This window comes from Labrus bergylta, chromosome 19 (assembly GCF_963930695.1).
Source record: "Labrus bergylta chromosome 19, fLabBer1.1, whole genome shotgun sequence".
In the NCBI taxonomy this organism is placed as follows: Eukaryota; Metazoa; Chordata; class Actinopteri; order Labriformes; family Labridae; genus Labrus; species Labrus bergylta.
Window position 1 is genome coordinate 21,779,197 of NC_089213.1, and position 27,505 is coordinate 21,806,701.

General features: G+C 42.0%; 2 protein-coding genes across 4 annotated transcripts in view; one reads left to right on the forward strand and one right to left on the reverse strand.

Annotated features, from left to right (window-relative positions):
- The window catches only part of jarid2b (jumonji and AT-rich interaction domain containing 2b), a 107,925-nt gene extending 95,423 nt beyond the window's left edge, over positions 1-12,502 (forward strand). The window contains exons 7-18 of the mRNA XM_065948151.1: positions 1-889; positions 2,055-2,599; positions 6,463-6,555; positions 6,769-6,887; positions 7,098-7,168; positions 7,302-7,416; positions 7,548-7,653; positions 7,824-8,006; positions 8,821-8,951; positions 9,081-9,267; positions 9,602-9,709; positions 9,960-12,502. The exon at positions 1-889 is cut by the window's left edge and continues 588 nt beyond it. Coding sequence (XP_065804223.1) covers positions 1-889; positions 2,055-2,599; positions 6,463-6,555; positions 6,769-6,887; positions 7,098-7,168; positions 7,302-7,416; positions 7,548-7,653; positions 7,824-8,006; positions 8,821-8,951; positions 9,081-9,267; positions 9,602-9,709; positions 9,960-10,199 — 2,787 coding nt within the window. The 3' untranslated portion in view covers positions 10,200-12,502. The remainder of the gene's footprint in view (positions 890-2,054; positions 2,600-6,462; positions 6,556-6,768; positions 6,888-7,097; positions 7,169-7,301; positions 7,417-7,547; positions 7,654-7,823; positions 8,007-8,820; positions 8,952-9,080; positions 9,268-9,601; positions 9,710-9,959) is intronic.
- Positions 12,503-13,659: 1,157 nt separating this feature from the next.
- The window catches only part of dtnbp1b (dystrobrevin binding protein 1b), a 36,448-nt gene continuing 22,602 nt past the window's right edge, over positions 13,660-27,505 (reverse strand). The window contains exons 2-5 of one of the 3 annotated variants that reach the window (XM_065948153.1): positions 26,942-27,086; positions 21,952-22,119; positions 18,171-18,314; positions 13,660-16,729 (exon numbers count right to left, since the gene is read on the reverse strand). In XM_065948153.1, coding sequence (XP_065804225.1) covers positions 16,389-16,729; positions 18,171-18,314; positions 21,952-22,119; positions 26,942-26,981 — 693 coding nt within the window. In that variant the 5' untranslated portion in view covers positions 26,982-27,086 and the 3' untranslated portion in view covers positions 13,660-16,388. The remainder of the gene's footprint in view (positions 16,730-18,170; positions 18,315-21,951; positions 22,120-26,941; positions 27,087-27,505) is intronic. The other 2 variants (XM_065948152.1, XM_065948154.1) reach the window with 2 other exon arrangements.

The following is a 27,505-nucleotide window of genomic DNA, read 5'->3' on the forward strand; positions in this document are numbered from 1 at the left end:
AAGAAGGCGAAGATTCAACCCTCCTCCTCGCTGGAGACGCGCAGCAGCAAGAAGGTGGCCAATCAAGACAAAGCTGCCTCACAAACCACCCTCACCCCCCCTATTTCTAATGGACATGAATCAAAAACATCCTCCTCACCTGAACAAACTCCACCTGTCAGCCCGCTTGCACCTCCCACGCCGCCTCCTCAACAAACCCCGCCTCCCTCTACACCAGCAGCCAACGCGGAGCCGGTGAACCAGCGACCCAAGCGGGCGTCGGCCGGCAAGCTGATGCTGATTCGACAAGCGCAGCAGCAGCAGAGCAGGTCTCACGGTCGCAGCTCGTCCTCCTCCTCCCCGTCATCGGGCCAGAATCACACACAGAACCCCAGTCGTGCCAGCACTACCTCAGACCCTCAACAAACCTCTGTGTCATCCAACGCCACCTCCCCCTCCCCGCTCGCTTCCACCAACAGCCCCGGACCGCTCAAGCCGGCAGCGTCTCGGCTCCTCGACCGCGACAAGGAGTGGGAGCGCGAGAAGGAGATGACGCGGCAGAAGGAACGCGAGCAGGAAAGGGAGTGGGACCGCCAGCGGAGCAGGTCCGAGGGCTGGGGGGCGCTGGGCGAAGCCCCCGTCTTCCGGCCGGCCCCGAGGGAGTTCCTGGACCCCCTGGTGTATTTGGACGCCGCGAGGGAACAGGCCGAGGACGCCGGCATGTGCCGCGTGGTCCCGCCTCCCGACTGGCGGCCCGAGTGCAAGCTGAGTGAGGAGATGCGTTTCGTCACACAGGTGCAGAGGGTCCACATGCTGGGCCGGCGCTGGGGTCCCAACGTGCAGCGGCTGGCCTGCATCCGGAAGCACCTCAAATCTCAGGGCATTACCATGGAGGAGCCTCCTGTCATCGGTAAGAGAGACAAACACAAGTTAATGTTAAATCACACAAGATCATTTAGATTTCATTCTACTGTAGAGATAGTCATTTTAAAAAATCCCATTTCCAACTGAGGCTTTCTCTCAGCCTTGTCTACATTTGTTTTCCTTTCACTTCCTTTGTAAAGAGGAAATGATGATAGACGAGAAACAGCACATTAAGAAACATATTTACAAATGCCCAAAATATGTATAAAATATCCTGTTTACCTTCTTAGTATCCTACACTTTTTTTAAAGAGTGTTTAGACACAAGCTCTAGGCTGTAACAAGCGTTCGACATAAGCAGCCAAGAAACAAGCATCACAAATATTGTTATTTCTGTTGGTATCCACGGTACTCTGAAAGCTTTAGTGGGGTTTCAACACATTTTATCATCCTGTTTATAGACGACAATAACAATGTGGAACAACTTGGCAAGCAGCCTGGCAGGCCCAGAAAACATTATTTCCCCTCCACTCTGTCCTGTCACCTTCCATTTCAAACAGTGACATCATCCTCTTATGAGTCTTTAAACACCCCCAGTGTAGGTGGCTTTTTTCATCACAGCATATACACACTACATGCCTCCAATGTAAGCACATTTCCTGGTGTGTTGAATTGTTTAAGTTTTGCATTAGTGTGTGCTTTGACTGTGTTGAGTGTTTTTGAATACAGCAGTGTGTGTGTAATGTTGGTGTGCGGCTGACAGCCAGAGAGATCTGGCAAGCCTGCTAGCCACAGTGGAAGCCACTGCAGCCAGCCAGGATGACCCTGTTCCAAATGACTTCCTTTACTGTGCCCAGCAGATCAGTTCGACATTAGCGGAATTTGTATCTCTATTTGGCACAATGAAGGTTGGGATCATTCTGAGAGGTGAAAAAATCAATTGGCTGTTTCAAATAAAATGAACTGGCCTGGATGATATGGTGCTTAGCCAGCGGAGCAGATGCTCTAAGATGGCAGTGTTCTTCATTAGATCCCTGTGCATTACAAAACCTGAGTTAAGACGAGGGAAACGGGGCGACTGCTTTTTGCGTACATGCCTTCATTAGCAGGACCATCATTACTGCTGACATTTTATGATGACAATTAGTTCACTAAGTTTAGCTGTTTTTTCTCTGAATTAACTTTTTCTCTTTCTGTCATTCTTTCATGCAGGTGGCTGTGAAGTGGACCTGTCACGTTTTTTCCAGCTCATCAACGACATGGGTGGCATGCAGCAGGTGATGGACCTGAAGAAGTGGACCAAGCTGGCCGACCTCCTGTGCATCCCCAAGTCAGCGCAGGACCGGCTGGCCAAGCTGCAGGAGGCGTACCTCCAGTACATCCTCTCCTACGACTCGCTCAGCGCCGAGGAGCGCCTCTGCCTGCAGGCCGAGGTGCTGCAGGAGAAGAAGAACCTGGAGTCCCACCGCGGCCCCCTGGAGGGCCTGTCGGACTCCTCGGCACCCAGCGCGCTCGTGCTGCCGCGCTACGAGCCCAAGAACGGTCTGGCGGGTGGGATGGTGGGAGGGACGACGGGCAATCACCGCACCAACGGAGTGTTTCATCGTCTGAAGGAGCTGGAGGCTCAGGTCAAAGCGGGCCGGCGCCGGCTCTTCGCTCAGGAAAAACAAGGCAAAGAGGACAAGCAGCACGGGGAGGAGCATCAGGAGGAGGAGGACTGGGGAGTTCTAAGTGACCAGCACAAATGTATTAACAAGGTGAGAGGAAGGAGACACCTTGATGTATACAGAGATATCAGTGTAACATTTCCTCATGTCTATCATGTACTTCAATCAATCAATCAAACTTTATTTGTATAGCACTTTTCATACAACAAATGTATCCCAGTGCTTTACATCAACATAAATCAAACAGCAACAACATGACTCCCTCCCCCACCCCTATCCCACAATCCAAAAACTAAGGTAACAATAACTAGATAAGAACAGGTACTGAGGAAACGCTATCATTTATTCTAAATGAGGAAACACCGGAGGTTCAACATGTAATAAAACTAGATAATGAGATTCAGTTAAAAGCTCTACTCAAAAGGTAGGTCTTGAGTTTGCTTTTAAAAATGTTTACATTGTGTTCTGCCCTCAGGTCTCCTGGTAAACTGTTCCACAGACGGGGGCCATTGTAATAAAAAGATGCCTCACCGTAGGTTTTAGTTTGGAACAATTAAAAGACCACTACCAGAAGACCTGAGGGCTCTGGTGGGCTCATAAGTTAAACGCAAATTGGATAAATAGGGGTGGCGCAAGGCTATTAAGAGCTTTAAAAACCAATAAGATCATCTTAAAATCAATTCTAAAACAAACGGGAGACTGGAACAATGCAGAGACTTGAAAATGGGTGGAATGTGTGCTCTCTTTCTGGTCTTCGTCAGCAGTCTTGCAGCTGAATTTTGGAGAATCTGTAACTGTGATGTCCTTCTAGAACAGATTGATCTCAAACATAGACCATATAAAACATGGATATAGTCTTAGTGGTTTTTGAAGGGGAATTTTTAAACCATGTGATGGTGGTCTCCATATTAAAAATGGTATCTCAACCTTTCTTACGGTGAAACAGGCAAATAGGTAGACCTGAGGCAGGCCCATTAACCTCCTGGCCAATGATACAACGTGCCCGCTTACAGTCATAACACTTGTGCTCCTCTTTTCCTTTATAGATGTATGATGTGTGAGTTAAAGAGAAACACCTCTGGATGAATGCTTTATTTTTATGAAAAGATAACTCCTAAAAACGATTCTACTCTATGTAGAACGTAGTCATGTTGTCATATTTAAGATGCTAGCATGTTAGCATCTATTACCAGTGCTCTGCAATAGCATAGTTTAACTGACACACTGTCTTGTTTTCATGGTCAACATCAGACCCTTTTGTGGCTTCTTGTTCAGTCTTCAGATGCTTCATTACACTACTATCTGAATCCAAACTGTCGTCACACGTCAGTGCAGACAACACACGACTCTCGTAGTGCCACCTTTAAATATGAGTATTTCAGTATCACTTTCTGTGGAAGCAGCTGAGCTGTGCTATAAATTGTCAGAAAGATAACACCATCGAGGTTCTCACTTTGTTTCTCTGGTGTGAACTTCAAAGGTGTTATATAACTGTGGAAGTTCTTGAACACTGTTCTTGGTAACTACATCAGGCAGTCGATGTTTATGGTGTGTAAAAGCCAGCATCAGAGCAGAAGATGAAAATGTCAATTTGAAAAATCTTTGTTTCAGAGTGAGTGTGAGAGGTCTTCACATTTTGTGCTTTAAAAAAATACTGCTGTGCTGTGTGTGTGTGTGGTAAGGTGGTCAATTTGTGTGTGTTTGTGTATTTACTCACACGCTTTAGATGTGTTCCCAGCTCCCCTTGCTGCTGGCAGCTGTACTGATTCTGGCTGGCTGAAAATGTAGGTCAGAGAGAAGGCAGCCCCCAGAACCAGCTCGTCCCCCTCAACCTCTGTCCCGCCCCCCCCTTCACACACGCCCCTCCTTCTCCAGCTCTCTCCACCCTCCAGCTCCTTTAATCCAGCCCCCTCTCCACATGGCATTTCTCCTCCTGCACATGCCCTTGCTCAAAGCCATTTCGCTTAAATCTGCGATCCCTTTGCCCACTCTCTCTTTCCATACGGTCCTCATGCCAAGCCCCTCTGTCCCTAAGACTGTGCATCAGTATGTTATGCTAGCAGCTCTTTGTGTATGTGTACAAATCTGCATGTGCAAACACATCTGCATGTGATTTCTAAAAAGACTGTTCTTTTATATTTTAGTCTTATTCTTGGGTGCTTCAACACAGAAAAGAGGCAGAAGGCAGAGACATGTATTGAAAGGAAATGACAAGAACAGGACATTACCTAATAAAGCCCTGGAAATAATAAACATAAGCCCTATTCTCACATGCACAAAACTCTTACGATTTCCCTCCTTTTTGGAGTGCTCATTCCTTCTCGCCAGTGTGTTCTTCTCAGCTCTTTTGTTGATTCTGTGAATATGACAAATTAAGCGTGGTATTGTACTCTTTGGCTTGTGCAGTTTCATTGCATGCATGGAGATTGCACCGGTCACGTGCAATGCAGTCTATGGTCATGTGACATTTGCAGGATGTAAACGTCTTTAACCCCTCCCACTCACTTTGCTGAATATTACCTGCTGCTTTCTGACATCAGCTCAGTCTGACCTTGCATGGAAAAAATTCCCTGGGGTGGGCTGGCAGGGAAAATTCCAGGTGAAGTTGAAGTGAAAACTTCAGTAGCTTCCGTTCACACATGCACAAAACTCCTGGAAACTTCCTGAAATATTCAGTGTGTAATCTAATGCAAGTGTGAAAAAGCACTGTATGTGGTTGATTGTGGGTGTGCAAAATGGTGGTGATATTTATGGAGCAATTATTTTGTTGTGCTCTTATTTTGCTTGAGTGCACATTTTTAGTCACTGCATGGCGTCTTGATATGCTGAGGCAGTAATTATTTCTTTAATTAAGAAAAATGTGTTCTCTCTTCTGTGGCACGCTGTACATTACTCCACCCGTCTTGAATTCCATGTTCTCCTCTCCTCCTTCCTCCTGTTGACTGTAACTCTTTGTATGACCTCCCTCTGAGGAGCTGAGATATTGTCAGCAGACCTGACCCGGTACAATCAGTAACCCTCTGAATTATAAAAGAAAAGCACCTTTTCAAGGCTGTGACATGTGAATAGCTGTCTCCATCCTGACAGGACGGGCTTGTCTCAATATGACCCATCACTTTTCTGCACAGCTCAGATCTGGATGCATTTTTCATCACGAGTGGCCCCCAGAAGGAGGTTATATTTCACTTTTTCTATCAGGAGAACAAAGTGCATGTCAAGGGTGTAATTAACTCTAATTACAGCGGGGAAATGCCAGATAAGTGCTGCTACTGACTTCCACACAGAGCGACTTGACAGCCCTTACTAGGTCATTCAGTATTATTACAATTTCTGTTATAACAAGAACTAGAGTGTGGTAAAATAATGCATATGAATGAGGTAAGTCATAATTTGAAACTCCTGAAGAGGGGGGGGGAGGAAAAGAGAGACAAACTGTCGCTGCGATGATAAAGAATCCGCAAGGTCATCTTTCAGCAGGGTCCGTATGTCTGCGGGACCCGGGGCCGGCAGATTTATGGTAACCTTCAAAGCTTCAATGTAGCAGGAGTGTCCATGAGAGAGGGGTCAAGTCCAGGGGAAATGTATACAGGATGTGTAGGAGAGGTGAGGTGGAGCCTTATAGAGCCACATGCACACAGTCTATTTGTCAGAGCGTGGAGTACATGCATTCTTTGAACATAACGCTTTCCCTCTGACTTTTGCACTTGTACAAACGAGGTGGGAAAGAAGAAAACTCACAGTTCAATGACATCCAGCAATGACTCTTTTTTTTTTAATTTTAACTCGTGTTTATTTACATTCCAACCCTAGTTCACATTCTCTAAAGTTTGTTTTTATCATGACTGATGAACATTAAATGTGGACTGTTTTTTCTTGTTCCCCCTCACACTCCTTTAACATGCTGTGACTAATAATGTTTTATTCTTATTTCGTCCTCTTTTTTTTTTTTCCAGGGGAAATCGGTGTCTTTGACCAACTTCTTCAGGATAGCCCGGAACACCATGACCATGTGCTTTAACAAGGAACCAGGGGCTGCTGAGGTCGAGGTTAGCACGCTATAGCATCTTTATAAGACAACTTTTAATGCAATCTGATTGGCCAAGAGAGCGCAAGAGGCCGGATCCTCTCCAAATGTTTCATGCTTAAAGTCAAAGAGCTTATTCATCAGTATGCTGACATGATTGACTTTGAGAGACACGTGGACCCTGCTTCATGCTTTCTTCCACTGATCTTCTCTCCTTTCTTTTTGTATTCTGCAGCAAGAGTACTGGAGTATTGTGGAGCAGAGAGACAGCCATGTGGCAGTGCATTGTGGGAAGGTGGACACTAGTACACATGGCAGTGGTTTCCCCACAGGAAAATCAGAGCCATTTTCAAAGTAAGTAAAAAAAAAAAAAAAAACCTTTCCCTACACTTACTTTATGTCGCACCACGGCTTGCTTGACCTTTTCTTATGAGTCTCAGATGGTTAATCTCTGCATGGTAAAACCTGAAGAGTATAACTGTCTGCTCCTGTGTCAGAGATCCTTTCAATGTATCTCTTGAATATGAACGGAAAAGTAACCATGTCCTCACATCTCCTCCTCAGACATGGATGGAATCTCACCGTCCTCCCCAATAACCCTGGATCCATTCTGAGACATCTGGGTGCTGTGCCTGGTAAGGACACATAAGAGGCACTTCTCACACCAACAAGTGCAGCAGTGAACCGCTCCGATAACTCCCTTTAACTGCCATTATTTGAGATTTAAGATAATTAACCTGTACCTTTGTATCCCCTCCATCTCTGCAGGGGTGACCATTCCCTGGCTAAACATTGGCATGGTCTTTTCTACCTCATGCTGGTCTCGAGACCAAAATCGCCTTCCATATATTGATTACTTACACACTGGTGCTGATTGCATTTGGTAAGTGCACACTGGACAATTCTTTCTTCTAAACATTTGAACATGTGTCAGTAAGAAGCAGTACAAATGGAGGGTAAAGTTAGCACATGTCCTCGTGTATTTATGTCTCTGTCCTTGTGTTCCTCCTGCAGGTATTCTATCCCTGCTGAGGAGAAGGCTAAGCTGGACAAGGTGGTCCATACACTGCTTCAGGCCAATGGCACCCCAGGACTAGAAATGTTGGAGAAGAACATCATGGTTAGTGTGCTCTGTTTGTGCAAATTTGCAATACATATTTGATATAATATCTAACTGGCTTCATCATGTGATTGATTGCACGCAAAAGGAAGAAGTCTTTTCAGTTAAGTTTACACTGAATATACATTTAATCATTTTCTTTTCTTTTCCCTCCTCTCCTGCTTCTCCAGATCTCTCCAGAGGTGCTGTGCCGCGAGGGCATCAAGGTTCAGCGCACGGTCCAGCGCAGCGGTCAGTTCGTGGTCTGCTTTCCTGGTGCCTTTGTCTCTAAAGTGTGCTGCGGCTACAGCGTGTCAGAGACGGTGCACTTCGCCACGCCGCACTGGATGAACCTGGGTTACCAGGCTGCAAAGGTCAGCATCATGAATCTTGTTGGGGAAAATCATTGCAAATTGGCTCTTTGAAATAAAAACACAACTTCTATTCATCTGTGGGGAAAATAAATGTGCAATGGATGGAATTAATCCCCATACATACCAATTTAAAATCCAATATGTCTCCTTTTTCTTTGGAATGAATGTTTTGCTTGTGCATCACAGATTTGTGTGCCATGTGACGTTTTAATTCCGCACAACAGTGGCCTCTTGTGGACAGCAGCAGTCATGGCTCTTGATTTATGAAGAGTTGATTGAAAGTGAAATGAATAAATGAAGTTGAAACCCAGAGCTTGATTCTCTAATCAGCTCATTTGTTAAACTTTGTAAACCAGGGAGACATACAGTTGCAGTCACCAACTGCAGCTGCACGTGTCCCTGGAGGGGGAATGTATTTAGATATCTCTGGCAATCACGAGAAAAGTCTTTGGTCGACTGGACCTCATTACAGCAGTAATAGAAGAGGAGAAAATGCTCTTTACTGTCGTTATGGGCGATGGAAGAATGTATATCCTCAGTAATAGCATCCGATCCACAGCCGCAGCACAGATTGCTCTCAGGGGTAACATAAAATTCTTAGAGCCGTGTATCATGATGCACAGACTGAAACATTTATATGTATTCATTCATGCATAACAGGACGAGAAACATTTATCTAAGGAGTTATATAGATTTTGATGTTAGAAAACTTAGTGTTGTCTTTCTGAGTTTTCACTACTAACCTCATCATAAACCAGTGAGTTACTGGTTTAATATGAATCATATTCTTAATCTGTTGTGAATCTGTTTGCAGGACCTGAAGTGTCGTCGTATTGCTAAACCCTTCTCCATGGAGAAGCTACTGTATCAGATTGCCACAGCGGAATCCAAGAGGGACAACGGCCTTCTCCTCACCACCATCTCCGCCCTACTCAAAGACCTCAGGTAGGATTCTGTTACGATTACCCAGTACTTACCTCAGTACCTAGTAACAAACAAAAAAAGCACCAAAATGTTGCCGTATAATTCTCAAAATGAACACTTAATGAGCATATTGTTTTTTTTGTCAAATAGGAACATAGAGATGCACCAACGTCAGGAACTTTACAAGGCAGGTTTGCTCTCCTCGGCCCGCTACGGCACCCATGACGGCAGCCTGGGGCCGGTCGAGGGACGCAAGAAGCCACGCGGGAAATGGCTGGCACTGGAGTCCTCTGAGAGACGCTGCCAGATCTGTCAGCATCTCTGCTACCTGTCCATGGTACGAGCACCGAGTAATATTGTTGAAATGCTATCGTGCTTCATTGGCTGTGTTGTAGCAATTTATCTCAGTCATGCACTAAAACAAAGAAAGTCCATTAAGAAAGCTTGAAGTCTAAAATATTTTTGCAAAAGCATGCAGCTTACATGTTTTTACAAGTGTCCTCCTGCTGTTTATTATAATAGTTTCACAATTCACCCTACAAAAAACTGCATTTTATTGCTCTTTATGTCTCAAACTATCATAGTCAAAGTGATGAAACTGGAAAGGATTTTACAACAATCCTACTATCTCAGTCATGTAGTCATTTCTGTCTGTGTTTGTGTCTGTGCAGGTGGTTCAGGAGACCGACAATGTTGTCTTCTGTCTGGAGTGTGCACTGCGCTACGTGGAGAAGCACAAGTCCTGCAGAGGCCTGAAGATGATGTACCGATACGATGAGGTGAGCTGGTGCTGGTTTTTCTTTATCAGCTTTGGTTGCTGCAGTTCTCTCTCTATCCAGGAGGGGGAGACATTAGCCAGGTTTACACAGACCCAAGAAGCAGATTACTCAGCATGGCAGTGCATTTTTTTGTTGATGCTGTAATTAATTTTGTGCATGAATATTAAAGAAAACAATGTGATGAAGAATAATGTTGAAATACAATGATAAACAATGTTTTAGTTTAATCTTTTTTTATTCTTCTGTTCAGGAGCAAATCAACAGTTTGGTCAACCAGGTGTGTGGCCGGGCCATGTTAAAGAACGGAGGCAGCGTTGTCGGTAACGGTGCAGTCGTCGTCAGCGTGGGAGCAGAGGACCCGTGCGTCAACTTAAGCCCCGCCAAAGCTTCCCCCCCGGCAAAGCGAGGCCCCCGTAAACGCGCCACAGTGGAGGTGTCCCTCGCACGCCTGTCCTCCAGCCACATCCCCAAGGCTGCTGCTGTGTCCTGAGGGGGAGACGCCTCAATGTCATCGCTCCGGTGCGCTGTGCCCACATCCTGCCTACCAACCCCTCCATTAGCTCCCCCTTAAACTCCCCTGTTATTTTTGTTTTTTTTACATTGAAAATCACTATCACCCTCTCCAACACCTGAAATTTAAGATGTTTTTTCATCTTTGAAAATCCTCCCAAAAATGGTCACCTCCCCCCTTAGTATGACATGCTTGGTTTATAAAAAGAGAAAAAAGCTAAAGAAAAGCAAGATGTCTTTTTTGCACTAGTGTGAAAGAAGAATTTGTTTTATTCTGGATGGTTTTAGAATCGCCCCCGTCCCCCTTTAAGGTCGTCCTTTTTACAACGTCTCAAGCATTAAGTTTTAACGTTCACAAGAAGACTCGATGGGCCCAGTAATACCCTCGACTTCCGCCCGTATCCTCTTCACACTGAAATGGGTTACACTTGTTACCTTCTTGTTGCATCACGCTATCCTCCCCACATCTGGCCCACCCTGGAGACTGAACCCCGCCCCCTCCTCATCACACGTCACTCAGCTGTGAACACAGGACTAATGAAAAGGAGGCCCTTTTTTTTTTTCCTCCCCTGGTTCTTCTTAAATGAAACTGACATCAAGTAGTTACCCAAAGTTTCTCCCTGTCCTTGCTTTGAGGAAGAGGAGTCCTTTTTTTAAATTGATTTTATTCTTTCTTGATGCAGCTACTGCATTTTCTTTGTAGAGGGGGGGTCGGTGATGCGAGGTAAAAACTTGAAAGACAGACGATGTTGGTTTTTTGTTGGTTGACTATGTTTTTCCAAGTCCTACTTTGAATTTTAGCTTTGTTTTTTGATAGTATTTTTTTTGTTTTTTATTTTGTCATTGTGGATGTTTCTTTTTGTCAATGGATGTGAGAGGGGCGGAGCCACAGCAGCTTGGCCTGTGATAGGTCACTGCTTACCTCACATCCTGTTAGTATGGAGGGATCCCTCCTTCGCTAGCGAGTGAAAACCGTGCCTGATACTTAGCGAGGAGATCCATTTTATTGGTGCTGTTGGTTATTACTGTATAACAACACAAAAAAAAAAAATTAAAATCTTGGGGGTTAGTACCTGCCAGTGGCTAACGGCTAGCTGGTGCACCCCCACCCCACAGGGCAGAAAGGCTGTCGGGCTTTTCTGGTTCTAGATGTGCAATCGTGTTAACATTCCATTCTTCCAGTCCTCTTGTTTCATCTGTACCAGTAAACATTAATTATTATATTATATTATTATTATTATTTTGTGTTGTTTTTTTTTTTTTTTTACTTTTGTTGATCTGATGTGTTTTCTCAAGTAGAGCCACTAGTCAAAGAGTGTAAAATGTGAAATATCAAATCCAAGTTTTGTTTCTTTAAATTGTCCCTTGTTTTTTTGGCTTTTGCATTTTTTTTCCCTTTTCCAGATATATTATGAGTGCTTTTTTTTTTTTTTATTTTTTTTTTTAGAGACAGGAAAAAAGTCCAACGCAAACGAAACATCAACTTTTTTTGTAAATAATCCTGTAAATTTCTTTAAATACTTGAGCCTGATTCTGGGGATAAGGAATAAAGGAATAAAGGAAGGAACAAAGAGAGAAACGATGAGAGGGTGCTCGATGAAGAAAAAGCCTTACATTTCCCTTTCTTCATCCATGTTAGTTTGACGCTTACAGGGTCACTCTGGTAAACGTGTATAAAAATTTTAAGTGCTGCTTATATCACTAAGAAAGAAGATATTGAGTAGCCAACGACTGCCCCCCAAACTAAGTTCTGTTTGTTTAGCTTTACTTTTTTAAAGAAAAGGGAAAAAAAGAGATGTTCACAAAAAAAAGTGGGTTTTTACATTTTCATTACTGAAAATTCAACAAAAATGTAGTAGCTACTCATGTTGCACTGAGCTTGCCAGTGGTGACTGTCAAGGAAAAATCCTATAATCCAGTTTGTTGGTTGTCGTCCCTCACAGAAGACTGAACTGTTTTAGGACTATTTAATGAAATACCAAGTCGGGTATTTTCAACATTTAAAAAAAAGTGGTTGTCAAGTTTTTATGGCCTTACAATATATTTTATTCTGATGGGATTGTTTTTGTTTTTTCAGTTCTCTGTTTTGTCGTTTCTTCCATTTTTCTACAGTATAAAACTACTTGCTCACAGTGGGGTCTCTGGTGACTTAATTTATTAGTGCCGCATCTCGGCCTTTCCCTCCACTCGGAAAGAGAGTCTCATGTTGGTTATATTGACAGTTTTTTACTTTTGCAGTTTGTACTTAAGGTTTAATAAAAACTTATGGACAATTCACTGTCAGTTCTTTCCAGCCCCGCTTGTCTTTTTGTGTGCAAACCCTGACCCGACTTTGAGAAATGGTTCAGATTGATGCAGGCCTTCACCCAAATCTAAACTCCCTGATCTCCAGTGGTAACTTACCCAGAGCTTTGATACGAAGTCAATCGACAGAAAATGATTCACGTTTACCATTTTTATTTATTTTTTTAAGATTTCTATTTGGGCTTTTTGTGCCTTTTAATGGAGAAATAGGACAGTGGCTAGAGTCAGAAATCAGGGAGAGAGTGGGGAATGACATGCGGGATAGGAGCCACAGGCTGGATTCGTGCGCACTAACCACTGCGCCACCACCATTATTTAAGGGGGTTTCAGAGGGTTTGTCTGAGGATTTGTAAATATTGGTAGCTGCAGTCATACAGATAATCCTCCAGACTTTACTGATTATCATTCTTAAATGGTAAATGGATTTGGGCTTGTATGGCTCTTTTCTTGTCTTCTGACTACTCGGCAAGTTACACCTACCCATTCACCCACTGATGGCAGAGGCTGCTGTGTAAAGTGTCCATCAGTATTCACTAATACATTTATAAACGGTCACACCGCCGACGAAACAGGTTGTCCCAACTTGGGGTTAAGTGTCTTGCCCAAGGACACATTGGACATGTTGCTGCAGTAGCTAGGGATCAAACCCCAAATCTCCCCGTTGAGACGACTGACTGAGCCACAGCTCTTTATTATGACCATATTACTATTGAAGCCGTTAAAAACGTAAGGTCTTAGCAGCGTTTTTTGGGGGGAGAAAAATGTTCAACATTTCAAAAAAATTGAATCAATATGTTGTCAAATGACTGATTTGTAAAGTCAGCTGTCAAGTAATTAAAAAAAAGAGTAAATAAGCAAATAATCATTTAACCTTACCATAAACAATAATTTAGTAGATCAATTTATTTAGACTTTGAGCAATGTGCAATTTTCATCTTGGACTCTTCTATGGATAAGGTTGGGAAACAAAGGAAACCCACACCATCTGCATTACTAAAAAAAACTACAAGTGTATAAGAATTATTTAAAAAAAAAAAGGTTTTTGACGACTGTTTTACAAGTGTGAAGTCTATCCACAGGTCAAAGGTGAGAAAAGCCTGAACGTAACATGATCTAATTCCAAGAAGCAGCAGGTGTGAGATGTTAGAAGCAGCTCTTCTGTTTATTTAACACAGAGCTAATCACAGTCTGTTCTTTCACCTCACACTTACACATTTAAAGAAAGCCTTGCAGTTCTTCATAACCTTGATCAGAGTCGACTGACTGTCACGCATCTACAGCCGCTATTTACTCTTCACAATAAAAGGACACATCCACTCTCAGCCTTCAAATGTCATTTTACTCTGAATAGAACACTTGTATTGCTTCACCTTCATTTACAGTTAAAAACATTTGACTATAGTAATGAATAAATACATGGCATAATATTCTCCCCCTGTATTTAAAACCACATTCCTCTCTTGCAGAACACACTATCCATTCACTCACCGTGTCAGTTTTCCATTTCTAAAGAGCTCAGGCAGCAGGACTATAAATCAGAGTGAGCGCACAGGGACTGTTAACATACTCAAATCCAAAATCCTACTCATATTTCACTCTCTTAGCTCCGTACCTGAAATGCTGGATATGAGAATTAAAACAATGCTTAGGGAGAAACATTTATTACCAACAAGTCAGAAACTGTAGGCAGTGGGAAGGGAAGGAAGGAAGGAAGGAAGTAACGCTGTCACATGGCACGAATGTCAACATTTCTGTACAAAATCATGTTGATATAGTTAAACCTTCTGGGGGTCCAGTGCATAGCACGCAGTCCAAACAGGGATTTGGTCCTCGCTCACCAGGAGAAGTTCACCCAAATATTATTGGTCAAAGGAATGGCAATGGGTAACCGTCCTGTGTGTGTGTATGTGTGTATGTGTGTATGTTTGTGTGTGTGTGTGTGTGTTGTGTGTATGTGCATGCGTGTGTATGTGGAAAATCAATGTCTTTGAGAGGCTGATACCGGTGACAACATGTAAATGTGCTCACACACACCTTGAAAACCTGAACAAACACTGGGGATTTTCCACACACCGCCATCATCACACAGCAGGATAAAGGCTCTTTGTGTTTACATTTCAGTGCGACAGAGGTGGTTAAATCCTAACTTTTAAATAAAGTTATTACAAACATAATAAAACATAGATTTGTGAGCTGGTGGTGACAAGACAATCAGTCACACGCTCACTCAGGAGCAGATTTAGGAACAACGTGCAGCGCAGCACACCTTCATCTATAGGGAGGTATTAATAGCTAATTTCAAATTGAAAAACCACATCATGCAAGAATTCTTTCTCTTCCCCACCATGATGTTGCTTCTGATAATAACAAGCTAACACCAGTGACAAGAGGAGTTCACTTTCTTTTAAGATTTCTGCCAACCCGTGTAAAGCGCTGCACGCTTCTTGATGGACGTGTCGCTCCCACTCAACTCTTGGTTACACAGTTATTAACAGGACTTCAAGTCTGGAGAGGGGGGATCTGCTTTTCTTCCTTTCATGAGTCATTGTGCCATCAAAGAGGGATAGTAGAGCTGTTATTTAAGGGGTTTCTTCAAAATGTAATACACTTTTATTCTCAGTCTGCTTATTCATGTGAAACCTATTACACTTGTTGTAGATAATAAAGCAGATTGTTTTGACACATTGGCTCAACTAAATGTAGCTGTTCAATAATGCAGACATAACATGCATACATATGGCTCACATCTAAGGCTAACTCTGATTGGATAAAGACTCCAGACCCATGGTGTGTCTCCCTATTAAAGTGAAACGACTTCATGGTGCACTGAAATAGCTTTACAAGCATGCACACTCAGAAAAAAATGAAAACACAAGAGTAGCCTTTATCCCACTGTTTATGAAGGAGGGTGGTACATACTGATTCTCAGCGTGTGTGCAGAAGTTGTTCATGTGCATATATTTCAATGATTTCACTCTAATCAGCCTCTCAAAGATCTCCATATACCTGAACTCTGCTTTACAGTACTATGTGGTTTGAAACCCACTGCCAGGTGACTGCCAGTTATGACACGTGTGTTTATAAAAGCCAGTGGCAGAAAAGGATTATCTTATAGGTATTTAATCTTGATCATAAAGATATGAAAGAAATGCAGCAAGCATTCAGGGTTAAGCTGTGACCTTACTGAAACGTATTCCATGTGTGCCGAGCAAGTCATTTGTGAATGGCTGCATGCTAATTACTTACCAATTTGTCAAATAAAAACTTAGTGATTCCAGGCTTAGTCAGCACAGGTTTTTAGGACTAAACAAAACAGCTTTTTCTTTTTATTTCACTGCAACAACGGCTCATATATCTGACGACAGATTTTAAAACTTGGACTAGTTTAACCAAAACTAGATGTTCTGCCATACTTGTGATTAAAAACTTGTTTTACTTATGTAGACTTTAGTTAGATGATCAAATCAAACATAAACCTGACATAAACCTGACATAAACCTGCATGTTTTGCAAGTTATTTGTACCAGAAAAAAACCCTAATTTACTTCAATAATGCAACAGTATATTAATGCTTAACTGCTGCAGCCTGTTAGCATGGTCAAAGCTACAGTGTTAGCATTCATGTTAAGCTATTTAATGCTAAAAATGCTAAAGGGAATTCAAAGCTAATTCACAGGATTCAATTAGAATTAAAAACTCACATGTGTGGGCTTTTAAGGCAAGGTCATGTGGCAGTTAGTGCAACCTCAGTGTATAATTGTTTAGATGTTTTTGAAGGAAGCCAATCATGTTATACGTCACTTTGATTTGTTTCGCAGCTCTGTGTGTGTGTGCGTGTTTGTGTTTGAATCCAGTCCTTGTCTCCTCAAACCTTCGACCTGCTCTCCCCACAGTCTTTGCTGCTCCGCTCCTCTTGCTCCGTCTTGTCCACCAGCGCTGTATCAGGGTGCACCTCCTCGTCATCCAGGGTCACCACCACAGGGGGCCTTCTCCTCCTCCTCTCTCCCACACCTACACCTCCTCCTCCACCTCCTCCTCCCTGCTCCGTCTCCTCCTCCTCTTCGTCATCATCCTCCTCCCCGGCCTCTGTGTCCTGGCTGGCAGAGTCGGTGCAGGTGGAGGAGAGGGAGGAAAGCTTGTGGCGGAGCTCTGCCTGGGTGGGGACCTGAAGACTGATCTCTGTGGTGAAGGACTCGACATCTGGACCTAAAAACAAAGAGGGTAAAAAAAAAAGTCAGTACCTCCGCAATTTCTAAAGCTTTCCATATCATTGTTGCTAATTAAATAAATAATCACAATTCAAAGGTGTGATGTTTTGATGTTTTTTTTTACAAACACATTACACCTCAACTGAGAGAGACTGGGACGGATGCTAAAATAAACCCATCTATTGGCTGATGAAGCTGTGTGTCTTTCTGACATTGTGTCTCTGTTGTTTTCTGTGTCAGGATGCCTAATAGGATGAGAAAAAAATCTGAATGAAATTACAGTCAATAGCCACAGAGAGCTTAATTCCCAATGGGCTTGCATTTTGCATTATGATCCTTATTATGTGCAGAGGAGATTCTACATGTTATTTATTACATTTATTTAAACATTTGTTTTTCTAGTTATTTTTTGCTGGTTGGTATAAAACCACTTTACATTGACTCTTAAAATCCATGCTTACACACATATCTGTAAACAACCTTTTGCTCAAAGGAAAGTTAGACAACTAGCTTCTGATTGGCTGGACTCATTCCTGAGTCATCATGCTACTCTTAGCCCATGGCTAGTAATAACAGTTTTCATCCTGCAGCAATGGATACATGATCACAAAAAGGCATCTTGTATTCATCAGAAGCTGCTGACATGTTTTTAATAAAGAGGCACATGCAAGTTACTAGAACATTAATGCAATGTATAAAATGGAAATTAAATAGAAAGTGCATGAGCATTAAGAAAATATATCCATGTCCATATACATTTTTGGCCATATAGAGGCATCAATATTAATTGTCATGACATCAAAAAGAAGATAAATTATGTAGAACCCTTAGATGTAAAACAACTTAATTTGCTATTTAATACTAGAAGTGCATTTTGTGATGATTTAACAAAGCTTGACAGGTAACAAGGTTTTTTTTTGTCAATTTTGCAGAAAAGCTGCAGTGACTGGAGAAAATTGCGTTGTGGCAGAGATTGGATAAATGTGAGTTATGTGTTGTGATCTGGAGAGAACTTATAAGTTATTCTTTCTCTATGTTTTGACCAGCTTCAAAAAAAAGAGATGGACCCCGTCATGATTATTCGACCGACTTCATGATTCATTTTTTTATCTAGCTCGGAGCTCAGCCTCCCGCAGAGTTATAAAAATGGAACAGAATCATGGACATCAATATATTTTCCAGACGAGGACAAGCTGTCACTTGGATGCTGTAGGATGTTCTCTGTCACAAGACATTTTCCCAAGCAGATGTGGACAGATGGTGTTGATGCATCGTGCTGAAACACTGGTCCTGTCAATCTTCTGAGTCAGATTTCTGCATTGGCAGATTATTTCATATGAGGCATTTCTAAGTTAGAACACTCAGCAATAAAGTGTTGTCTGTATAATCTTGAATTTCTCATGTATTTGTTGTGTTTCTGAGTGCTTATGGCCACTTACCTGCGACAGGCGACGCAGCACTGTTGTCCTCTCCCCCAGAGTGCAGAAACACATCCAGAGCTTCATGGTCGGACATGTCCATCAGGTCCATCTGCTCCAGCATGTCCACGTTCACCTCCATGGACGACATACTTCCTATTGGCTCTGGACATGGCACAGGACAGCAAGATTTTAACTTCAAACATGATGAGGGGGCATTCAGCGGGGCAGCAGCAAGGGGCTGAGTCCAGGAAGAGAGACGCTTTCACTTTTCGTCATATCAAAATGTGCCAAGCAGAAGCGAATGGAGCTCACTCAGGCTGCATGATGCATTTGAAATTAGTTATATAACAGTGTGTCTTCTGGATGAATCACAGCTTTATCACAAGTAATGGGTTGGCAGGTGTCACTGTATGTAAAGTTGAACATGAAGGTATCAAGCAGCACCTATACTACAATACTAAAGGAGTAAACAGTTACGGGTGTCCTTCCTCCTGTTACCAGTGGCATTTTTAAGGTCATCTGAAGCTAATAAGAAGTATTACAGTTTGAAATGGTCAAATAAAGTGTATGTATGAATTAATGTTATTTTAATACATAATTACCTCTTTGTGTTTTTTTTTTACTTATACAGTAATGTGTCCTTGCTGAAATGTTACAAACATAAAGGAGTCAAATTTTACACTACGGATCATGACATCAGAAGCTACCCACTCGATTAGAGAGTTAAAATGTTTCATCCAACTTTGGCAACAAAAAAAAATCTTGATTAGAGAGTTAAACTGTTAAAAGTTTCATAACAACTTTGGCAATTTTTTTTTAAAGTTTTGGCCCAGTAGAGGACTTAAGGATCTCCCATCGCTTACATCATAACTGAATAAGGAAGGCGTGTCTTTATATCTAGTGTGCATGGAGGAACGACCGCAGACAACAGTTTTTTTATTTGAATTGTATTTCAGTTGATTCTACACTCTCCACTTTCTTTTTCTGATATGCACTGATAGTCTAGAAAGTTTGCAAAATATATATTAATGAAACACATAATACCTGATTTCTATGATGATGCTAAACCTGACAAACTAGCTGATTCTTCAAAAGGAAATCCATCCACACAACCTAACATGACACTTATACAGTCCTGGATTCACCACCTTGCAGGGGTACAAACACCTTGAGCATTAGCATGATGTGCTGCATGCATCACAAACAGGCAGTCGTTGCACTGCAAGGATGGAGCAGGAGGGGGGTGGGGAGGGGGAGATAGGCAGGGGTAAATGTGCGAGCACAAGAGGAAGAAGGGGCAAATGACTTGGTCGGTGCACAGCAATGAGAGAGGATGCCATTGGCTACCGTACCTCAAGGAAATGAGGAGAGCAGAGGAGGGCGGCACGGGGAAGGAAGAGCAGAAGAGTGAAAGAAAAGAGAGAAAGAAGGGGGATGTTATTTCCAATGGAGACTCCCCCAAAAGTCGTCCCATACTTCAGATAGCAACAAACGGACACATGAGTGAGTGTCAGACCGGATCACTCAACTTTGGCAATTCATCTGAATATGTCCGAAAATGTCCTTTACACACATTGAAACTCATTCTTCAACACACAGACATGGATGAATTGAACTCATACAAATGGAGATTGTGTATTTTTTTAACAAACATACAGAAAAAAAATCACTCAACATGATTACACCAATCCAGTAATATAAGCATTCTTTCGTCTATTCTGCTCTGTAGAGGCCGCAGTAGTTGTTTTGTGTGACATATCAGTGAGAAGCTCTAATGCTCACTAATGACTGCTCAGCAAGAAGCCTCTTCCATGTGCATTTCCATATCACGCCTGTCAGCTCCACAATTATCAACAAATAGCAGCTATCCAAGCTCATAAAACATAGCATGAAGGACGTTGATTCAGTATTCAGGCCAGAATGGAGCCTTCTCTCCAACTCATCAACAAGAATAAACAAATGTGCACACACATAGATTCACACACTCACACACACGCACACGCACACGCACACACACACGCACACACACACACACACACACACACACACACATTCACTTAAACCAACACTGCAGCTGTGTTGTGAGAGTCTTGGTGGAGAAAGCACTGCACTGAGAACATCATTTCCATGTCACTGACTTTTACATGTTCTTCTTTTAGCCCTACTGTGACCTTGCCTAAGAGGTTCTCCTGCTGGGAGAGACTGCTGGGAGATTATGGAGAGTATCCAAGTGTGTGTATGTGTGTGTTTGTGTACGTTTAAGACGCTTGAGACTGGCTTTTGATGGCTTGGGTTTGTGAGGGCATCCGCAGTGCTTTGTCTCGTCGCTGGACTGTCTCCTTTCAGTTTATTTCCTCTGTCTCCTGGCTACTTGTTTAGTGTTTCCAGCTGTATATTTGCTGTATGGATTTTTGGTTGTATTGTATTAACACTGTGGTCATTTTCCTCTGACAACATGCTTGAAGTGGAAAAAATAAATGTGGCAAGCTAGCCAGCTATTTTTTAGGTTTGAAGCGTTGAGAATCTAACAAAACCTTTTGTAATTTCCCTAGTTCCTCATTGATGAGCAGCTGAGAAGACAAAATACATGATACTGAAAATCCAGAAGGAAAATGGGACATATTTCAGGGTAAAACCACACATTTGGTTACTATTAGCTCCTGTCAGACAACAACCAAAGTTAACATTTAGCCACTTGGTAGCTGACAAGCCCATTTGATGGTGCTACACGATATAAGAAAGCCTTCTGTTCCTCCAAACTGTGTACTTAGATACCGTAGTTAGGTTAGCTAGCAAGTAATGATTGCTAGCAAACAGCTAGCATGTTTTTTGTTTTATTGTGCAGTGAATCTCCGTGGATAACAGTGGACTGAATTGTGGGGTTTGATCTAACAAAGCATTGGGATGCTGTTGGATCTCATATAAAGACGCAGGAGGATTTTAATCAATTTAGTTTTTCCACATCGGTAATTAATGTATTGTTAATTGGGCGGCCATCTCAACTACAAAGCGCTGCGGGAAACACTGTTATGTGTTTTCAAGAAACGGTGACACAATAACAATTTTCTAGACTCTGTTTTGAGACTACAATTTGAAAATGAGAACAACACACAAAAAAATATGTGAGCTTCCCAACCGAAACATGACATCCAAAGAAGATGGCCTCTATGAAACATTCGGTCGCTGAACAGTAAACCTGGATTTCACGGTTGTTGTTTTTCATGGCAGAACTGAATTGATTACAAGAAGGTGATTGACAGTGATTTAACACAAGTTCTCTCCCTCTCCACTCCTTCATCCCTCCTCCGTCCATACTGCTTTGCAATCCTCTCTGGTAATAAGCCACATCCAGAGGATTAGGTGAGCAGGATAGATAAGTAAAAGAGGTAGAGAAATCACATTCCAAACCCCTCAACCACTAAAGTCCAATCCATCTTTCCAGAGGTGTATGTGGTGGCATTTTTTCAGAGTAATGACTCTACTTGTGAGTTTAGCGACAGGCACTCAGAGTGTGGAGCGTCGCTGCAGAAAGCTATTACGGCTCAATCTTGTGATATGCAGCTGAAGTGTGAAGGTTTCGGCTGATGTTATCAGGACTTCGGAATTAATTCACTTGAATGCTTGATAGCTTTGCTTTCACTGTTGAATAAGTAACAGACACCACAACCTAAACCTCAACTTTGAAATGTTTCGTTTGCAGGCTAAATATATGCTCAATTTTAAGCTGATTAAATAAGATAAAAGAGCAATACTACTTCATCTGTAGAGAACGTCTGACCTCATTGCTTCTTCTTCTCACCTCTCCTCTCAGTGATCTGCAGGTAGCCAGTAGACAGATACTGCTCCATGTCTTGCTGGAAGGCCTCTTCAAAGAACTTCTGCCTTTCTTTCAGCTTGACTTGAGGGGTTGGGATCCCTCCTGGTTCCGCTCCAGGGACTCTTTGTGCATGCTCGGCATCTAGCTCCACTTAAAAGAATAGAAGGGGAAGAGAAGTTATTTAGAAGCTATACACGAGAGAAAAACATGAAAAACTGGAGATAGCATCTGAACGGTGAAAACATCTCCCCAAAAACTTCTCCTCGAGATTCATAGTTACGCTTTTAATGTGACAAAAGTTGGCAAGCTAATACTTGCTAACTTGAGCTAATTTCTTGGAAAACTATTCCAAGAAGAAGTCGTGTAGAAGAACAGCCTTCTTTCTTTTTTTTCTCAAAATTTACCTCATCCATATACAAACCTCTCTGGCCAAAACTCTCTGATCTGAAATAATCTAGTGCTATGGGACATGGAAAGCAGCTAAAGTCATCCTCTACAGGCAGGGGGGTCAATCTTTACTGAAGCAGAACCATGTCGGGCCTACTGCTCCACAGAGCTCACAGATTCTACGATTCACTCCAACCTTTAGAAAACCAATACTCAGTCTCCTGTGGGTTGCACAGGAGGGACTACACACACACACACACTGCATGCAGCCCATTCTGCTGCACACACTTCAGTAAACAGAGGCTCATCTCCCGCTGAGTGTATCCTCCGTCCCGCTGGGGCATTAAAGGGGGAAAAAAATCATCTTTACTGCCACACACACAAGTAACTGCAATGTTTGTTCTGTCCTAAAAAGAAGGGTCATTCCGTTATTATCTAGCTTGTTGGTCTGACATAAGGGTGTCTTACTTCCTAATTCCTAATGAGGGTTCTTACTATACATACATATGATCTTAGATCTGATGTACAGGGTCTAACCTAGTGACTCCATTAGATCCTGAATCAGGGGTCTTAACTCGATGGCTCTCTATTTTTCTTAATTAGGGGTATAACCTATAGGTGGTTAAATTCTAAATTAGGGGTCTTCATTTGCTATGTTGTGGGTTGAGTCTAACTTAATGGGCATGTTATATTTACAAGAAGGGGTCTAAATGAATGGGTCAGTTAGATACTAAACCAACAGTTCCATTTTAGTAGGAATCTGTATTAATGGTTCATAGATTCTGAATAAAGGGTCTAAATTATAGGTCAGTTTGATTTTATATTAGGGGTCTAACTTAATGGGTCTGCTAGTTTCTGAATTAGTGGCGAATGGGCATGTTATACTCTGAATAAGGGATGTTGATTGGTCCGACTCTTAATTGGGGGTCCAACTGAATTGGTCTCTAGATTTTTCAAAACGTCTGCAAAGCTTCCGAGGAGAGCTTCTAAAAAAAAAGAAAAGATGATGATTCAATATGCTGATCAGTAATGTTTTAATGTGCTGAGCCTTGACAGGGTATTTACTAGATTCTGATCTGTCCTGGCAGGACTCCTGGCTGCCCCACTCAGGGCAATATGTGCAGGAGAGGGAGGAGCATATTCCAGCCACCAGGAGGTTGAAGGATGACCTTTGCACCCTATGAGAGACCCTGCAGATAGAGAAACCCTCTGTTTGTTTGTGTGGGCACGGCTGCAGCCCGGAGCATCCAACAGGCTGTCTCTTTAGTTGTCCTGTCTCCCCCTGATGGATGGCAGCATTATATAAGACTCCTTGCTGACACTTAACTACTGCAGCTAGAGCTGGGAAGCCATTAACTGTCTGATGTGTCCACAATCTTTGACGCTTGTCAGATGTGGACAAAAACATCTTATTCACATATGACAGGTTAAAAAAAAGAATCCCTGTTAATTCTTCTTTTTATAGACATCAACAATGTGAGTCGATATGAAGAATCTCTTGTAGTTAAGGTGTTGCTCTTTGAAAGCTCCACACTGTGCAGATGTGACATACAGAGTATTAACTGCCACTCAGGTACAATACTTGTAACTGTTCACAGAATGACGAGAAATACAGGGGTTTCATATAACAACATAGGAAAATAGGTTGCATAGAAAAGAGAAAATTTTGCTCTGAGCAAAAAATGGGCCAAAAGAGATTCCACGTAGGAGGTGTGAACTCAGAACGCAGAACATGAGGTGCTTAAAAGCTGCACTAAAACATGAATGGTATGAATCCTTGTTTAAACGTACCTTATAGTGTGTCTGTGTTTGTACCTTCAGCACTGGATCTTTTCTCTCCTGCATGACTTTACTGCAGCAATAGGATTTCAAAATAAATGTATTGTCCTTGCTTTATAATAAAAACAAAGGTGAAAACATGACAGATTGCAGCAGCTACTCTAAAGCAGAAGAATACTAGTGATAGCACACTTTTTTTTATCAGTGTAACAGAACCAAAAAATGAAGATGGAGAGAGAGAGTGCAGAGCCACACACACACACACACACACACACACAGAGGTCAGTATGTTGTTGACCATTATGACAATGTTTTACATCTCAGGTCTGATTGTCCTGGAGGTCTTTTAAACAGCTCTGCACCATTCTCTGCCTTTTCTCCGTGTACATCAGCTCCCACCAAACAAAATCGATATACTGCTTCAGGAATGTTAACTCCACTGCAGGATAAGTAGACATCCACACACACACACACACACACACACACACACACACACACACACACACACCAGAATCCTGATGTAATATAACTGGACCCTAAAGGGCTTGCTGGCAGCAGATGGACACAGACACACACAAAGAAGGGAACAATGAGGTCCCACCAGAGCTGCCTCATGATAGACATCACACCAACAGCCCTCCGAGACTCTCTTTATGCCATTCTGCACTCAGAGTCCAATTTATCTCCTTTATCTGACAACTCGTCTTTTTTTTTCTCCATCACTCCCTCTTTTCTCTCTCTCCTGGCTCTATCTGTTGGCCAGTCTGTGTGTTTGTGTGGATGTCTTGTAGGGACTGCTCTATTAGATTAGAGGCCTCGGGGAAGCTTTGTTCGTATCGTCGAGCATTGTGTGGGGTTAGTAACAGGAGTGCGTTTAGCTATAATTAGGATTTGCGGACAGGCGGCATTAATGATGGAGCTAGATCATGTTGTTTTATCTGTCTCTCTCTCTAATCAGACTCTCAATCCATTATTAGCTGGAGCTGTCTACTTATTTAGACATCCACTGAGCCTGTGTTTGATGGACAAAGAAAAGAATTGGCAGGCACAAAGAGGTTCGGGAGTTGCCAAGAAAGTCTTCTCACATGATTCAAATATAGAAAAGTGAGAACAAAATGTTTAAGCTTCATCAAAACCAAAAAAAAGCTTCTTAACCAAAAGAAGACAGTAAGTAGGAGAAGTGATGCTTTATTTCAGTATTCCCCTCTTTGATGAATGTCATTTTTCTACCTTTAGCGATTAGCTTCTTTAATCTTTCCAGGCTTCTTTAAATATAAAGCCACTTGTCGTTTAAAATTCTCTTCTTCTTCTGTCTTTTCTTTAATCTCTCCCGCCTCCCCCATTCCTTCCCTTTGTGTTTTTCTTCACCTACCATCATCTACCAGACAACCATATCCTGCTACGCCCCTTATTCGAGCTACGAGGACTATTTTTAGCTCTCGCTCATATTCCGCCCGCAGGATTAAGTTTGTGCTGATGACTTTAGTGTGGGAGTCATTAAGTCCCATGAATTCTTTCTTTACAGATTGTGTTAAAGTCATGCAGACACGAGTTCCACATATGAATGCACGTGTCACTTGTAAAGTCATGACACACAAAGACAAACACAAGCCTTTTTACACATTTTGTGACGTTACAATGGCGGATTCTCGCTCACACAGACATACACATCTGGTGATGATTCATAGGAGCATGAGGTAATTGCATTATGCTAGTCACTAGCAGATGATGTCCAATGAAATTACATCATTTGATTTGGTTAAGAAGACAAATGTTATTTGATGGCACTCATGTACAACGTAAAACTGAACCACCCTCTACGAGAGGAACAAAGAGGGATTTCCTTCGGGAGAGAAATGTGACACATTTATATTCCATTCAGTAGTTGCTCATTAGCATGCCTACAAGTAGCATATTGGCTAATATTTATAGCTTATTCTGCAAGGCTATATTTACAATTTTCAAGGCATTCAATCAAAGATTTCCTTTTATGACCATATTACTACTTTAATCAACTTTACAATGTTTTTATTATCAATAAATAAATGTGTTTTTATTGATATTTGGTCATAATTATCAGCTTATTTGCTTTATTTGTCTATTTGGGTACTATATTTTACTATTCACCTTGATTTACTTGTAATCTTTTAATTTTTTTGTTTTGTTTTTGAAAAGTGCGATATAAATAAAGTTATTTTCATTTTTATTATAGTAAATTATAGCCAAACCAAATTCATACATATTGTTGCCTTAAGTCCCCAAGAAGAAGGCAATAATAGGTGTGTTATAATGTCTTATACAAAGAGCTAATATGCTACTAAGATCCCCGCTACAGGCAACTAGTGAAATCTTTATGAGATGCAAAAGCAAATAAGACAATCTGCGACAGGGCTGACTATTTTTATTTGGCTGCGATTAAAGCTGAATACTGCTGCTGCAGGGTAGGCGTCTATCAATCTTAACAGCACACTGCTGAAGACGCCTTTCATTACATTGTCCACAGCAAGGATTCATTGTTGGTCATATGTTTGACAGTTAAAAGACAGCAGAATGAGATTTTTTATTTAAAACACCATTTAAACATGTTCAGGACAGGATCAGTTAAGCAACAAGAGATACCTCTTTGTCTGAAGGAGTCACTAAGTTCAGGCAAACAGAGAGATTATTAGAGCTTTAAGAGTTACTAAAAATAAGGCCAAAATTATTGCTTAATGACCCCAAAGTCCCCTGTAATATTTTTGCTTTCAATGAAAACTAAATATTTTTCTACCAAAGAATTGATGAAGAGAAAATTCTGGCATACTACCTGAGTTTGTACTTGGCGCACCGGTTTCCACACTCATCATGCAGGCTGACAAACTGTCCCCTCACAGGCTGTTTCTCCCTGCTCAGCAGACAACAGTACAAGCTGTGTACTCACAAGGTGTTTATCTGCTCTCCTTTTCACCTCTCTGCCGCCGCGTGAGCCAAAAACCCAGGGGAAATAAAAAAAGAAAAAGAAGATAGATTAAATTATATAATTTCCTTCTGCTGGTTCAGATGGATCAATAGGACATGAGACTTTTAATGTCATTACACTCATCTGTTTTCAGCAATAGAAAAAAAAAGGCTGGTGTGTTGCTGTACACATACAGGAAGCAGAAGCCACAGGAAAAGACTGGTACGTCAGTGTGTGTGTGTGTGTGTGTGTGTGTGTGTGTGTGTGTGTGTGTGTGTGTGTGTGTGTGTGTGTGTGTGTGTGTGTGTGTTTCATGTGGTTGATTATGAACCTGTAAGTGCATCTTTAAATATCCTAAATTCCTTTGCAGACTCGAATGTCAAGCAGAGAATCATTTGCCTGCTGATGAACTCACTTTTGTAAACTTTCAGT